Source organism: Podarcis pityusensis, assembly GCF_964106645.2.
Source record: "Podarcis pityusensis genome assembly, chromosome: 12".
In the NCBI taxonomy this organism is placed as follows: Eukaryota; Metazoa; Chordata; class Lepidosauria; order Squamata; family Lacertidae; genus Podarcis; species Podarcis pityusensis.
Window position 1 is genome coordinate 44,287,052 of NC_138037.1, and position 17,647 is coordinate 44,304,698.

General features: G+C 42.0%; 1 protein-coding gene across 3 annotated transcripts in view; it reads right to left on the reverse strand.

The window, feature by feature from the left end:
• Nucleotides 1-2,180: 2,180 nt before the first annotated feature.
• The window catches only part of GADL1 (glutamate decarboxylase like 1), a 104,254-nt gene continuing 88,787 nt past the window's right edge, over nt 2,181-17,647 (reverse strand). For all 3 annotated transcript variants that reach the window (XM_080974834.1, XM_080974833.1, XM_080974835.1), the window contains exon 15: nt 2,181-3,938. In XM_080974834.1, coding sequence (XP_080830960.1) covers nt 3,765-3,938 — 174 coding nt within the window. In that variant the 3' untranslated portion in view covers nt 2,181-3,764. The remainder of the gene's footprint in view (nt 3,939-17,647) is intronic.

A 17,647-nucleotide genomic window follows, 5' to 3' on the forward strand; every position in this document is an offset into this window, starting at 1 on the left:
ACCTGAAGCGTCTGTAACCTGAAGTGTCTGTAACCAGAGGTACCACTGTACTAACATTTCCTTATTATAATGAGCACTGCCATTGTTTATTAAATTCGGAATCCCCTTAACTTTTTCTTCCACACAAGATGCTACGCTGAGACTTTAGAGGTGTGAACTACTAGGCCAACTACTAGGGGCTGAGGGGTCTTTGCCCCCCCCCCCCCCAGTAAAATATTTGAGGGGGCCGGGCCCCAAAGTTGATGGGCATTGCCATTCAAATGGTGGGCGTGCACCGTGTCATGTGGTCGATTATGCAGGGTGGGGCTTACCTGCCCCACCCCCCACATTTTATTTAAGTTGCCAGCCCTCGGTGTGGATATGCAATGTTAAGAGAGATGATTCATCCACTATGCTCTGCAGCAATGCTGGGGAGCCTGTGGCTTCCTAGATGTTGTTGGACTCGCCTTCCCATCTTCCCTAGCTTGTGGCCACGTCGGCTGAATTTGATGGGAGTTGGGAGTCCAACAAGGCCACAGATTTTAAGTGACTTCCTCCACGGAAATCAGTTGCCGAGTCTGGTTTTAATTTTCTTGCTGCTGAACAAAATTGCTGTATTTTCCCATTTCATCTTAATAGTATTCCTGCTTAATTATTTTCAAGTAACAAAATTAGTGCAGCGGGTAATTTAACATTTGAAGCAAAAGGATCTAATTTTGTACGTCTTGGTTTAATTTAATTTTTTTAAAAAAAAATATATATTTTCCCCACGTTACACAATGCATTTGCCAACCAGAACAGCTTCAAGTTCATCCAACCTGCAATTAGCATGTTTAATCATGACATTGTGAATTTGTGTGCAATTACATTATTTGTACAATTACAATGTTTCAGCATGTAGTAATAACATTTTTGCACAGGATAGTGGCCAACCTGCAGGTGTAAATAAATAGAGTGGATACTTTCCAGGCACTTGAAAACCTGCCTGGATTTGCTGACAAAATTAAGGAATTAGATTATTTCAGATCCACAGCGATAAGTAAGAAGGGAAAAGAATTTGGCCAGCTGGAGCAGTTGCAACGACACATTGTGTGCTAATTCAGAAATAAAAATTGAATGTAGCATAAGCTTATTATCCTAGCTGCCAATGAGAGACCAAAGCAGATTGGTTTCTCAGTCATTCTAATTTTTTTTTAACTCCTGCTCGTGACAGAATCCTCTACGGGTGGCGCTGTGGTCTAAACCACTGAGCCTCTTGGGCTTGCTGCTCAGAAGGTTGGCGGTTCGAATCCCTGCGACGGGGTGAGCTCCCGTTGCTCAGTCCCAGCTCCTGCCAACCTAGCAATTTGAAAGCACACCAGTGCAAGTAGATGAGTAGGTACCACTGTGGCGGGAATGTAAACAGCGTTTCCGTGTGCTCTGGTTTCCGTCACGGTGTCCTGTTGCGCCAGAAGCGGTTTAGTCCTGCTGGCTACATGACCCGGAAAGTTGTCTGTGGACAAACGCCGACTGCCTCGGCCTGAAAGTGAGATGAGTGCCGCAACCCTATAGTCGCCTTTGACTGGACTTAACCGTCCAGTGGTCCTTTACCTTTTTACCTACACATCATTTCCTTGCTCATAGGGCTACATGTTGGTGGGTTAATCTGGCAACAGAAAGGGCAGCAAAAGCAGGCATAGCAATTCCTTGGAAGCACGCGAGATCTGAACTGTGGGTTTAGAGCATCCATGCTTGTCCCTAAGGACTGTTCCAGACATTTAAATGGAGGTACAACCGGGGGGTGAAGAACGCACTCTCTCCCCTGCAGTGAATGACGGAAAGCCAGCTGACAAAGGGACTGAGCAGAATTTGTTGATATATTTCCATCCCACCTTTCCTGTGAGGAGCTCAAGGTGGAAAACATGGTCCCCGTTTTATCATCAGTGAGCTTCCTGTCTGAGTGGGGACTACAAAACAAGACAACACAATAGCTTCTGAGTAGGTAAGTGAGAACAGCAGGCTCACCACCAGCACCCCAGGGCAGTATATATAAATTGATTTAATACTTAAATGGTAAGAAGGGGTCCATCAGAAGGAAACTTCCCCCGGGGCCTACTCAGGCCTAAAACTAGTTCCGGGAAGCTGCGAGATACGTGAGGTCCCTCTTTAACAAGTATTCAAGCTCCATTTTTATTTTTTTAAAAAAGAAGAAATAGTCTGGATTGGTTTTTAAGAGTTATCAATGCCTTTTTATTCAAAGATTCAACTAAGAACACACATATTTTGCACATTAGACTTAAATGTGCTGCTACAAAAAGCACTTCTAGGCAATTTGTTATGCACTATACGTATCATCACATAGATCTCACAGAAGCAGGTAAAATACAGATCTCTAATAAATTAATCATTACACCATGCCTGCAAATATAGCAAAACTTCTACATACAGCAATAATGGAAGAACAAGACCATGAATTACAAAGCAATTGGTTAAAACACACTGTAATAAACAAATTAAATAGAATGGATTAAACCTAGTATGGGTCTTTTCAGCTTCACAAAAAGTATTTTACTGTAAAACTATGTCTCTAAATATTATGGACAAATTTCAACTTATTACACACCTATATTATTTTTTTAGTGTAATCCCTCCATTTATACTCTGCTCAAGTGAAATTTGATAGTTTTTACATCTTTAGAAACACACCAGTGGATGAATCAATACAGTAATCCTTACCTTAAATAGCCACACAGCATAAAAAAATACAACTCTAGGAGATATATACACACACATACACATGTGGAATTTATTTAACTTCAATAGGCCTCTAAAATGCTTAAGAAATACCTTGCTGATGTTTTAGCAATAGAAATTTAATACAAACTGTCTTAGAAACTGTGTACAATCCCTCTGACCCAAGATAAAAAGAGAAAAGGATGATGGATGTGTAAATTACAATAGGATGGCTTCAGACTAAATCGCACTTGATGAACTTAGATCCCATTGAAATCATCACCCACTTTCCCCTCCATTTTAATGGTACCTAAGTAGAATTAGCTTAGTCTTGCCCCAACCCAGTATTTTGTATGTAGCATTTTGGATGTTTCCAGGAAAAAATGGTGGATGGTAATTAGTGCACAACACTTAATTTCCTAGTTAGTAAGAAAAAAAACCTCTTGCATAAGTGGAGCCCACCAATCCTGAACATCTAATCTTCACAATGCATATAAAGGTACTTTTTTATTTAATACCCACTGATCTGGCCCTACTACAGCGATGGCTTAACTCCATTCACTTTAACTAATTTATAACAATATATGTTAGCAGTTAACGGGGCCCATTATTAGCATTCAGTTATCAGCCAATGACATATCAACGTTAGACACAAAATGTCTAGTTTTGAAAAGTATCGGCTCTTTATTACAAGCAAGGCTACAAAGAATTGACAACCACTTCTCTAGGCGTTCCTGGCAGTGGCTTCAGCCAGCTGGGCATTGATCTATGGATTACATGGTCTAATACCATCATGTCGCAAACATTCTTACAGTACAACCCTAGACATGTCTACTCAAAGGTCAGTCCCCTAGAGTTCAAGGAGGCTTACTCCCAGAAAACTGGGTAGGGGGGTGGCTAACCTTTGGCCTTCCAGATATTGTCGGACCCCAACTCTGACCAGCCCCGGTCAGCATGGCCAATGGTCGTAGATTATGGGAGTTGTAGTCCAGCAACATTTTGGAAGGCCACAGGTTGGGCGACAATGCTGTAAACTGCACAACTAAGGAAAGCCTAGCGCTGTGAAGCATCAACTACAAGTCCTTGCCTAGTGAGTCAATCTCGTCGAGCAGGAAGTCCATGTCCTCTCGGCTCACCTGGGGGCTGATAATGACCTGGCGGAAGAAGTTGACTTTGCCACGATGCGGCTGGTAGCCCAACATCATGCTGCCTTTCTTCATCAATCTCTCTTTAATGATGGGTGCAACCTGAAGGAAGGAAGGAAGGAAGTCATATATTAAGGATGACAGTTTGCAAAGGGACTCAAGTAGGCAAGAAAGGGTCAAAATCCTTTAAAAGAAAATGAAATAAAAAGGGGGAGAATTAATTATTGAATTTATATACCACCCTGGTGCTGGAGGAGACTTCTTGCAGTCTATGGGGCGCTTGAGAGTCCCATGGACTGCAAGAAGATCAAACCTATCTATTCTGAAGGAAATCAGCCCTGAGTGCTCACTGGAAGGACAGATCCTGAATCTGAGGCTCCAATACTTTGGCCACCTCATGAGAAGAGAAGACTCCCTGGAAAAGACCCTGATGTTGGGAAAGATGGAGGGCACAAGGAGAAGGGGACGACAGAAGACGAGATGGTTGGGCAGTGTTCTCGAAGCTACCAGCATGAGTTTGACCAAACTGCGGGAGGTAGTGGAAGACAGGAGTGCCTGGTGTGCTCTGGTCCATGGGGTCACGAAGAGTCGGACACGACTAAACAACAACAAAATATACCGCCCTGTACCTGGAGGTCTCAGAGTGGTTCACAGGAAAGAATCCACATATATGTATCAAACCTTACATATGCTTGGTTTGATAAGAACCTGCAAGTTTGTACTGGCCTCCTTAAAATCTTAGGCTCTGCTTGTTTGCTCAACCAAATCTCCCTCTTCCACAATGCTTCTACATATGGAATTCTGTCCCACAAACACATCCTGGCTGGCTGGCGAACCCAGAAACTGACCTCCCTCCCACACAGGGAGATGTGCGCACAACAACACATTGGCAGGATCATGCCTCATTATCAGTTAGCAGAATTAAAAACTATGGTTTAGATAAAGGGAGAGGTGGGAAGTGCAACAAAGCAGCTAAAATTAACATTATAAAACATAAATCAAGTGCAATGAAATATACATGACACCCCTTTATGGGTGGTAGCATACATGTTCAAAAGCAAGAGGTGCTCACTGTTTAATACCCAACCCATTACGTTACAAAACTCAAAATAGTTCACTGTGGATCTGCATTGTCACTGGCAGAAAATGACAATTTTGCAACGAGCAGCTAGAACCTTATTGGCACCAAGGCGGAGAACAAGTCTAGTTCCCACCAAGGAAGGATGGCAGTGTAAAATGCTTGAATATGCTGAAGTGGCTAAGTCTGATGAACAGGGTAAGAGAAAACAAAGATAAGGAATATAAGGAGGAAGGGATAATATTTATTGAATATTTTAAGAACCAGTATAGACAAATACATAGCTTAGCGGGTCTCGAGTAAATCCACCAGAGTTGAAATAGATGGAGTATTTAATAGATAACAAACTGGATGATTAAAAAGATGTGGATTATGCAGAGTAGTAGAAAAGCAAAGGAATCAGGGAAAGTGTGGAAGGGAAGTCATATGGTATATGTATACATGCTGTATTCGGTACAAAGCTGTAAGTGGGACAGGGGGAGGGAAGGGTATGGGGGTTAAATATGCTCTGTTCCCGTTTTTGAAAATGCAAATAAAAATAGAATAAAAAAAATTCTGGCGCACCGCTTATTTTGTTACTACCTTTGTTTTTCTCAGTCAAAAGAATACACACAAGTTACTCAATTAGTTAATGTATCGAGAAAGAAATGTTGGATTAAAACATATCACTTGAAAATGAGAACTACAAGGGTTAGATTCTGCTCCCTGATATAGTCTCTCTTCAAAACAAGCAATGCTGCTTTAGATTTATGTGCGTGTGTGTCAATGAAAAAGAACAACTGGCCTTACAAAAAGTGTAGTTTTGGGAGTGGGGTGTCGTATCCAATGGAATGGGACATTCCATAGTGGAGTCACCAATTTGGGCGGGTCCCATCTCTGCAATACGCTGAGTATAATGCCTGCTGGAGCACTGTACAGCCAAAGGCTGCCTCGACAGCTGGTCCAATTTGTAATGTCTGGTAAAGGTGGAAGATGACGACGAGGTGGCTGCCCTACAAATGTCCAACATGCGCTAGAACGTGAGATGGATGGGGTAATTTAAGGGACTCGTAAAGCCATGAAAATATAGGCCTTAATCCACCTACCTAAGGTTGCTTTGGAAACTTTAACCCCTAAGGAAGACGGGTGAAAGGATACAAATAAAGAGTCGGTTTTTTCCTCCATGGCGGCCATTAAAACGGCAAAGAGGCACACACATAAACACACAGCCTCTGATTTTCACCAAATAAACACTCAACTCCTTTTGCCACACCGTGGACCGGGAGGAGGATTATAGAAATTCAGCCCCAAAAGTCTCCATTTGCCACTCAGTGGACCAGGAGAATAAGGGGGCAAAAGCCTCACTCCAAACCACTCAACTCCAATTGCCACACCGTGGACCAGGAGTTGGGGGAAACAGAAGCTAGACACACACTCCCCATCACAGCTGCCGACCAGGAGGATAAGGATGAGGGCAGGCACTCCATCAGCGCCAAAGCGAACCGGGAGGCACTCAGTCAGGACTCAATTTCAAAGGCAAACGTAATAGGAACGCTCACTCCGTTGCCCGTGTTAAAACAGCGAACCGGGATTAGGTGGCCAAGTCGTTTTTAAATCCGAGCAAGAGAATGCAAATGCCACACCAGCAGTCACACAAGTAGCACACACACCAAAACGAAAGAAAGAAAGACAGTTGTGACCCCAGAAAAATGGGGGCAGCTGCTGAGGGAAAGAAAAAGAGCGCTCCTGAAGGCGGCAACGGCCATTGGTGCCGCAGCAAGGGCACCGGTTCTGGAGAATTTATCAATGCAAGTAAACAACTAAGGAATAAAAGAAAGGTGGCAAATAAGCAGAACGGCCAAACGTAGAGCGCAAATGAAAGGGTTTGTGGGGGGGAACACAACACGCAAAGAACTGTAAAACTAAAACGACAATCAGGGAAATCTAAAGAAAAAAAGGAGGGTTCAGAAACTAGTAAAAAACTTAGGTGAGTCAGGAGAGCTAGGAGGAATGTACTGTTTGTGTCTAGATAGGAGGAAAAATTGAGGGTTTAGCCTATTTCCCACAAGTCTTTGTTCCTGTCTAGTGTCTCGCGACATGGTGAATACCCATTCCACTGGATACGACGCCCCACAAACTAAAACTAGTATATAACTCAACCTCTCCCTTGTTCTTCACCAGGTTTACACAAAAACACACAACCCAATTCACTTTACAAAGGCAACAAGCTGATGGTAAATTCTTCTGATACACTCAAACCTTTCTCTCATCATGGCACAACTTTCAGATATAAATATTCCTGATAAGGAGGAAGGATTTCATGAAAGGAGAGGACACAGGATCTTCCATTTTGCAAATTAAGTCCAAAATGACACGTAGCACCATCTTACACATGTTCAGGTTTACTCAGAGGATACCGAGTTCGTTGGGAACACTTCCAAGTGAGTGTGCTTTTAGGATTGCAGCTTCAGCATGTGATCTCAGGCATGTTGTTGATAACATAGGTGTTCCACGAATAATCATAGCACAGAAATTCACCCAAGAGTAGCTGCATCTAGGTCTTCCCAGACTATGCTGGAAATCTTGGCCTGACAAGTTCTTAATTAGAAAATAAATACTTGCCATATAACCCTAAAAAATACAGCCTCCATTCAACCTGCTCTGGGCTCCTTCCTATGAGCAAATATACTGCCTGCTTTGATTTTGAAACTCATTGGCTCAACCTCAAAAAGGCAGTGTCAGAAGCTGCTGATCGATCGATACAATAAATATGATGATGCCTACCTTTACTTAATAGCATTATTTCTCCTGCAACAAAGATACACTTCACTTGATAAAGCCCAGGTAATTAATTTTAATATAAATGTCAAAAAATTACTCAATATATTTCCCAACCTATCATATTGTACACACATCCCTTGCTATTTTAATATCTAATGTGCAAGAGAATCTTGGCTTGAAATCAATGTTAGATTCAAAAGATGGCATGTTTTCACCTGAACCTGCCTCTGCTCATTTCGATTTGCTTTTGCAGTAAGTCCTGCTTTTTTTATTATAGGCCAACCCACTCTCTGGATATTAATTACACATCACAACATGACACAAGCACGAATCAATGAGCACAAAATACAGAATGTGATACATGGCCCGAATATTCATTTCAATTTCGAAAGTAAGGAAAAATACAAGAGCGAGAGAGAGAAAGAGAAATAGAAATAGAGAAGGCAGATATTGTTAATAAGACGTGTGTTGCAAAAGATCTAGAGTTAGTTAGGAAAATGTATGGACAAGTGAAAATGATAATTAGAATTGTTGATACCTAATGGAATTCCTTTCGCCCCCTTAACCAGCCTTGTAGAAAAATTCACTAGACGGGAAAAAGAATTTTCCTACCATTTTTCTGTGCAGCCAGATGTGTCACTGGGCTGTTTGAACTGGTAAGCTACACCTCTAAAAGGAGTAAGAATAGCTATAACATTCTCTCTTCAGATGATGAATGTAACCTAAACCTTGTTTTTGTGTTTTATCCCAGACATGTTCATAATGTTGCTGCTCAGTTCATAATCTCATCAATAGCTTGCTTTCTTCGTAAAAGATGTTCCTATACAGAAGAATGGAGATTTGCATAAAGAAATGTTGTTGCACAACCTAAACACTACAGTACTTTAAATAAAACCCATGTAAAAATTGAAGTGGCTTAGCTAAGTTTCTTCCCCGTGTCCTTGTTTTGAAATTTATAGGAACTTGGCCTAGTGACCTACTTGACCTAGGTCCAGGAACAGTAATTTATTCTTGACCTATTTTGGAGCAGAAGCTTAAATTAATTTGAATTTGGGGACATTTCGCTGACCTACATGCCAATATTCAGTCTAGTGCTTGAGGACAACCCTGTGGCTTAGTGAGATTCTCAGGAGATAAATGCTCATCTTGTAGGATGTGCTTGGGAACTTTGCAAAGTGAAAAGATGGAAATGTTTGGGAGATTGCCAGTATTTATTTATGTTTTTACATAAGAGCAATGAAAAAGTATTACTTGGCCTTTCCTCAGTCTTATGCTTTGTCCCTCCCCAATGTCATTTGTATATCACAAAAATAGCAAAATAAATGTGGAAAAATATCTACAACATATGTTTCATTATTAGTGGACAGTGTATGAGTTCTTGGTTTATGAATTGGTTTAAACAATTAGGAAGAAGAAAAAAGGGAAAAAAGGGAGAGGGGGAGTGGCGGAGGGTCGGGTGGTTATGCTTCTACTATTCTACTTAGTGTGTGTCAGTGTTACTTGTATGGGTTCTCATACTATTCACTTGTTGCATGCATTGGGTTTTCTCTCTCAATATATATATCACTAATGTGATTCAAAAATTGTAGGCTCTGTAACATGATTTTTAAACATTGTGTTTGAGAGCTTACAAGTTTTGGAGGCTGTCACTTCAATACCCAAGTCTCTGACCCAGGCTTCCTCCACCTCGGCCCTCCAGATGTTTTTGGCCTACAACTCCCATGATCCCTAGCTAGCAGGACCCAGCGGTCAGGGATGATAGGAATTGTAGTCTCAAAACATCTGGAGGGCAAAGGTTGAGTAAGCCTGCTCTTACCTCACATGGAGGAAAGAGCAAGCTTGTTTTCTCCTGCTCTGGAAGGTTGGACTTGAACCAATGGCTTCAAGCTCCAAGAAAGGAGATTCTGACTAAACATCAGGTAAAACTTTCTGACAGTAAGAGCTGTTTGACAGTGGAACGGTCTCCCTCAGGAGGTGGTGGACTCTCCTTCCTTGGAGGTTTTTAAGCAGAGGTTGGATGGCCATCTGTCATGGATGCTTTAGCTGAGATTCCTGCCTTGCAAGGTGTCAGATAAACCTTGGGGTCCCTTCCAACTCTACAATTCTATGATTCTATGATCTCATAGCAGACTTTGCAGTTGTGAAACAGACTGTGGATAGATGCCAATCATAAGGACATTCCCAAGTCCAAGACAAAAACACCGAAACAAATCCTGTAGTAAATGGGTCAATGAAATTTGCAAATGATTTCTTGCATTTACTGAGCTTTCATTGACCTCTGAGGGTCTGTAAAAAAAAAAAGGCATCATCTTTAGATTTCTGGGCTTTGCCTTTCTCAGGATGTCTTCATGAAAGTGATATTACACATATATTACACAGCAAGTGTTGGTGGTGACCTTTAAAGCTCTAAACGGCCTTGGTCCTGTATACCTGAAGGAGCGTCTCCACCCTCATTGTTCAGCCCAAACACTGAGATCCAGCGCCGAGGACCTTCTGGCGGTTCCCTCACTGTGAGAAGTGAGGTTACAGAGAACCAGACAGAGGGCCTTCTCAGTAGTGGCACTTACCCTGTGGAATGCCCTCCCAACAGATGTCAAGGAAATAAGCAGCTATCCTATTTTTAAAAGACATCTGAAGGCAGCCCTGTTTAGGGAAGTTTTTAATATTTAATGCTGTATTGTTTTTAACACTCGACTGGGAGCTGCCCTCAGTGGCTGGGGAAACTCAGCCAGATAAACAACAACAACAACAACATATTTGTGCTTTGCTTGCATTGCGTCTTTCAGTGTGTGAGGATGTGATTTAAATGTGGCGATTGACACTGCTAAACCATGGCAACCTCATGCCCTCTAGCTGGCAGGAGGCATGATGGGAGTTGTAGTTCAAAACATCTGCACATTTGGGTTGGGGAAGGTGCATGTCTGTGCAGACAATGGCTTTCTAGAAGTAATGACTTTTTCCATGATTAGCATTGCCATTCTGACTTTGTACAGTATGCTTTGTGGATAGCGTGGCTGGACTCTGGTCACCCTCAGCCAGCATGGCCAAGTGGCAGGGATGATGGGACTTGGGAGTCTAGCCACATCTGGAGGGCCACAGATTCTCCATCCCTGCTGCACATTCTGCAAATCGATCATATGTGGGAATTCCTGCCATAGGCTTTTCTATGCTGAAATGCAACCCATAATACCACTACCATCATGTGTCAGCAAAATTCAGCTACCCACTCCCTTTCACCGGTCATCATTCTCATATGGCTGAAAGGAGACCAGATTCCGTTAATAACTTCTGAATACTTTTTTTAAAAAGAAGAGATAAATTTAATTGAAATGAAGGGCAGCATGGTTTCAGAAAGAGCTGCAGCCCCCAGAGCACATTAGAGAATCAGGTGCAAAATACCAAATATTGGGTCTTGATTTCAGTCCTAGGAACTCATCACAACCCCCAAACAGGCCATTGTTTCATGGTGTTAAAACTGCACCCTTCATTTACTGGCGTTAAAAAAAATAAAAATCAGTGAAATGCCACAAATACTTTGCTTGTTTATTGCTTTGTATTGTGAAATTGGTTGCAGATGAATTCAAAGGCTCCCTCCCCCCCCATCATCTCCAGCGGTAATTAAAACCAAACCGAGGTCATTTGTCAGCTGTCACCCCGACTGGGATAAACGAAATACCAAATGTTGGCACTCCCAATTGCAGCTTTGGTCCTTTTGCCAAAGCAGTCTGTAAAAACCCAAACATGTTTTTCTTTTGTCTAGAATTTGTTCTGGGCCCACATCCCTAAACCACTAATAAATTATTGCTGCGCATGAGTGCACCAGAGTTTCCCTTGCACTGCATCGTACAACAAAATGGAGAGATAAAGGCATTTGTCAAAATAATTGTAGCCGCTTCCACATTCCTCAGAGCTACTGGATGTTATGAAGAGGAAGAAACAGATGCCTCCGTATTTGCCCTACCCGTTTCATTTATTGGGGGGATGGGGGACGGTTTCTGGCTTAGACATGTTTAGTCATAATTCCAAAGATGGCAGGTTCACCTCATTGACTTCACCACCAGGCACATAAGCCAGATGACCAGTCAAGTGTCATTGGTCTCTGTCAGCTACGATATGGGGAATTGCGGCCATGAAACATTGTGACCCGAAAGCAGACTTGAGAAATACTGCGATTAGATAAACAAAAACTATTTAGGAAATCCAGGTTGTGAAACGCTAGGGCCCATCCTGCTGTATTCTCCTGTGGGGCCCGAAAGCAGCTGCCAAAAGTCAGGAGTAGGGCTTGGGAAAGGAAAGGAAATTAGCAAAGCCCCATTAGGTGCACCGATGAGTTTCAATGTGTTCTGTATATATGGAATAAGATCAAGCAGCCCAGTGCTTTCTGGGAGCAGAAGACCTCCCTAGCTTGACTATTACAGATAAAGGTAAGGGTAAAGGGACCCCTGACCATTAGGTCCAGTCGTGGCCGACTCTGGGGTTGCGGCGCTCATCTCACTTTACTGGCCGAGGGAGCCAGCGTACAGTTTCTGGGTCATGTGGCCAGCATGACAAAGCCGCTTCTGGCGAACCAGAGCAGCGCACGGAAACGCCGTTTACCTTCCCGCCAGAGTGGTACCTATTTATCTACTTGCACTTTGACGTGCTTTCGAACTGCTAGGTTGGCAGGAGACTATTACAGATACCAGGGACTAAATTCACATGTGCTCTACTACTGAGCTATGGATCCTTCCCAGTCCTCAAAGCTTAACCGATGACATGGAACTAATGGTTTTAAAACAACTTGTTTAAACAGCTTTTAAGAAGTTATGAAGCTTTTTCCTCATTTGTAGATATAATGAACATTGTGCTGGGCTTGGCTACGGAAGGTTCAAATTCTGGTGGCATCTCTGTTCTATTTATGTGCTTCCAGTTCTTTCTGAAGAAAGCTCTGGGAAGCACATGTGGAAGTAGCTCGTTTCATGCTATTTATCTATTTGATTTGTATACCGCTTTTCATCCGTAGATCTCAGCATAAAGATACAAGATTAAAAACACAAAATACATAATGAAAACACGAAGATGATAATAAATAATGGTAAATAAAATAAGAAGAAGATCTCGTTGGTGTTCCGCAGCATAAAAACACAAAACAAAGATTAAAACTCGAGCAAACCAGTAACACCCCTCGCACAACCACGTTTAAAGGTGAAGGGATCCCTGACCATTAGGTCCAGTCATGACCGACTGGGGTTGCGGCGCTCATCTCGCTTTATTGGCTGAGGGAGCCGGCGTACAGCATCCGGGTCATGTGGCCAGCATGAATAAGCCGCTTCTGGCGAACCAGAGCAGCGGGCGGAAACGCCGCTTACCTTCCCGCCAGAGTGGTACCTATTTATCTACTTGCACTTTGACGTGCTTTCGAACTGCTAGGTTGGCAGGAGCAGGGACCGAGCAACGGGAGCTCACCCTGTCGCGGGGATTCGAACCGCCGACCTTCTGACCGGCAAGTCCTAGGTTCTGTGGTTTAACCCACAGCACCACCCGCGTCCCACACACGTTTAGAAGGATATAATTGCTCTTCCAAGTAAATAAAGCTGGGAGACAAGGCTGCTTCAAGCATTCTTTTAGTCGTCCCAAGGAGGAGGAAGGGGAGAAGAGAGATCTTGCTACCCTGCTGGCATGACCCTCTTGTCCGACCCCCATGAGATGACTGCAGGGAGAGGAGGAAGCCTGTGCATTTTAGAACCACGGTCCTCCAGGCTTACAAAGCGAGCCTGCAAAGTAGAGAAGGCTCCTTGCTGTACACAGATGGCGTCCAACTGATGGAGAGTGACAGAGGCAATTGGGCAAGAGGGGGCTTGCTCCCTTCTTCTCCTACATGCAGAAAAGAAGGTGTGTAGATCAGGAGTCAGCAAACTTTTTCAGCAGGGGTCCAGTCCACTGTCCCTCAGACCTTGTGGGGGGCTGGACTATATTTTTTTTAAAAATAATGAACGAATTCCTATCCACAAATAACCCAGAGATGCATTGTAAATAAAAGCACACATTCTACTCATGTAAAAACACGCTGATCCCCGGACGTTCCGCAGGCCGGATTTAGAAGGCGACTGGGCCAGATCCATCCCCCGGGCCTTAGTTTGCTTACCCATGGTGTAGATATTAGCTACTGGCCAACATCTCCTTCTGCGTGAAGGAGGAGCTTGAATACAAGCTCTAACCTCTATCTACTTCTTCCACACACTGGTTTTCATGCCACAATCACTCTTCCTATAATACGAGTAGCATTTAGCAGTTATCGGGATTTATATACCACTTAGTCACTCATAACGTCTAAGCGGTTTACATAAAAATAAACATTAAAAACACTGATAAAAATCTAATGTCAAAAGCAAGTTAACACTGATCAAAAGCCAAGTAAAACCAGATTTTTCTTTTTAAATGTACCGAATAAAATAAAATTGCTTGTTAAAAATGTATTAGCCTAATGGGGCAAAATCAAACAAGAAAGTATTTAACAATGTAGAAGAAAATTGCCTGCCTAATATCAATCCTTGCAAATACAAAGTATGAAGGTCACCAAGAGCACGGAAAATTAAAACTAAAGGTGGTCTATTAATTAGCAGAAGTTATCCTTATCATTGTAGTGTGTCCTGGTTGGTCATATCAAAAGTACAAGAGCTACGGTGTTAACATCTATATCAATATCTATCTATAGTTACAGTGGTGACTCGCAAGACGAAATTAATTCGTTCCGAGAGTTTTTTCGTCTTGCGAAGCACGGTGTCGGAAAAGTTTGGGAAAAGCTTCAAAAATCACCAAAGTCTTCAAAAACCTCAAAAAAGGCTACCACACCGCATGCTATGAGTTGCTCCTCGAAGTCAAGTCGCAACTGTATTAACGGTTTTAAGAAAAAGGAAACAAACTTGCAAGACGTTTCCGTCTTGCGAAGCAAGCCCATAGGGAAAATCGTCTCGCGAAGCAACTCAAAAAACCAAAAACCCTTTCGTTTTGCGAGTTTTCCGTCTTGCGAGGCATTCGTCTTGCGAGGTACCACTGTATTTGTTTACACACAACCAGGTCATTTACTTAATACTCATCTATAAAGCATGTCATTAAAATATTGTTCAGAGAACAGCCCCCAACCGCCTGCAAAGTGATTCCCCCGCCCCCCAGAGTAAAGAAATTGCAGCAAGTCATCTCAAAAGACTATTTTAAAGATCTTTTCATAGTTTGTGTGCACTGGGATGAGTTTTGTTTTTTGTTGCTCTCTTCCTCTAGGGGAACAGAAAAAAATCACAGTACAAATGTACGTTCAGTGGGAAAGGATGCATTATTTGATGATTGGCTATTAAAAGGAGAGAGAGAGAGTTGTACAGTACTGTAGAAAAATAAATGCCTCATGAGAGATTTGGAACGGCTCCCTATTATTCACACTGAATATTACCGTTGTCTGAGCTAGCATGTGTAGCAACCTCCAGATTTGCATTGCAGTAGGGATTAAAGAGTTATAATGATAGTTGTGCCTGTTTTAGGTAGATCTAAAGGGAAGCATTAACATTTAAGAAAGCCCAAACTCTTGTATATGGTTTAGCACAAAATCATTGCAATGACCTTCAGATCAACTCCAAGGAAAGTAAAAGAATCAGCAAAATATACAGCGCTGCGTGGCCATACAACCTCATTAAAAAGAATTAGGGGAAACCTCTATTTCAAAAATCTATTATCCATGTTCTTTATTTCTATGCCTTTCTCGGGGTTGTTTAAAATCGGTCTTTCCCATCTCTGCATATTGAGCCAAGCAGATATTATTGCAAGTAACTTGCATGTAGCAGTCATCTATGGACCAAGGCTGTGCTGAAAATTTCTCTTGCATATATTTTCCCCCCTTACCATTCTCTACCAATTTATGAGAAAAGAACATCTGAAATATCATGAAAGACAGGATAACATTTTGCAGAAAGTTCATGGGCAAGGTATATTGCTTATTTCACTTTCAAGGTGGCAGGGGATGTTTCGGAATGTCCTTCCTTTCATTCTCCAAAGCATCTTTCCAAAGGTCTACATTATGCAGCCTCCCTAGGTGCCCACATTTCTGGAAAACCTCATTGCATCCTCACTTGGGCTTTCCTGTAAGCATGAGAAGGTGGGGAGGCTGCCTAATGTTTTCTAAACAGTGGTAAACTGTGAGTGTTTTCTTTAATGACTTTTTAATATATATATATATTATTTATTATATTTGTAAACTGCTAGCACATTTGCAAAGCAAAGCTGGGTCTGGTATGGTTTCGAATTGGATGGGGGACCACATGTTGAGATTTATGCACTGAAGGGGGTTAGACTATGATCACAGCATAAAAATACAAAATGAGAACACAAAGTACATAATAAAAACAAGAACAAGAACAAACCAGTAACTCCCACTTCCACAGACACATTTAACATGACATAGAATGTTAATCAGCCAAAGGCCTGGTTAAAGAGAAATGTCTTTGCCTGATGCCTAAAGATATGTAATGAAGGCACCAGGCGAGCCTCCCCAGGGAGAGCATTCCACAAATGGGTAGCCACCACAAAAGAGACCCTGTTTTTGTGTTGCCCCATACCTCTCATGGAGGATGCACACAATGATGATCACAGGGTCTGGGTCGGTTCATATGGGGAGAGGTTGGGCGGTGGCAGTCCATGAGGTATTGTGTTCCTGAGCCATTTAAGGCTTTATAGGTCAGAAACAGCACTTTGGGTTGGACCTGGAAACCAACGGGCAGCCAGCATAGTTGGACCAGGATCAGTGCAACATGCTCAAACTGTCTTGCCCCGGTAAGCAATCTGACACGCTGTAAATCAGGTTTTCTAAACCTAGTTTTTCCACCAAAAAAACTAGGCTACAAGTGCATTTATATTTTTTTTAGGCATTTATAAAATCTTTTGAGTGCTGGTGTATTCCCCCCCCCCCTTTGAAATCCTCATCATTTTATTGAGCTCTGTGTAAACTTTCAAAGAGATCTGATCATTGGTTATGGAGGAAAAAAATTAAAATGTGCACAAGCATATCTTGTGCCGAGGGTCTCAAGAGGGACAGACAACTCAGATGTAACGAAACTTTGAAGTGCTATAAAAGTAAAACCGTGTGAGATAGAGGGGGGAAATTTAAGGTTGTTTTTTTCAACCATAAGGGAAGGGTGTACACCAAATTTCATCAATATCCGAGACAGAGGGTGACATGACCTCTTTGAAATGATGTGGAACGACCCGCTTTTAAACAGAGATTGGTTAGCCATCTCTCAGGGTTTATTTAGCTGTGATTTCTACATTGCAGGGGAGACGGCGACTAGATGACACTTTCAACTAGATGATTCCTTTCCAACTCTGCAATTCTACGATTCTATGGTTTGTTGGCAGCTTAAGATCCAAAATAGTTCTTAACACGGGTATTTCTCACAATATGCCTTTTTTAAGTGATCCCAGGAGCATTCACATTTTTTAAAATGAGAGGTTATCTATGCATATTTTCCTGGGATAGTCTCATGTCAGTTTCATAATTCTAGCTGCCATGTGTTTTTAGGATTAGCCCTGCAAAAGCTGTGTAGATCTTCGCAGTGTAATTTCCCCCACTTTTTCCTAATAAAATCTTCCTGGGAATATCAAACATTACATTAGAATAAGTTCTAAATTAAGAGAAAATAACCATATCCGATGTCCACAGAATATTTCTGCTATTTCTTTCTTTCTTTCTTTCTTTGCTAAAAGGCAAAAGCTGTTCACCAGTTGGAATTCTAATTTTCTTTATAGCTATATTGCCAATAAACAATTTTATTAAATGCAGTTATATGGTTCTCATTAAATATTTTACAACTGCTCCAATAAAAACTTTAAAATTAATGCTTGCCCTAAAACGCAAAAGAGTAGTAACCTTTGTTATGTGAGAACATCCCAATCCAAATATTATAATTAAAAATGAATAGCAATAAGCCTTCACCATTGATTAATTACAGAT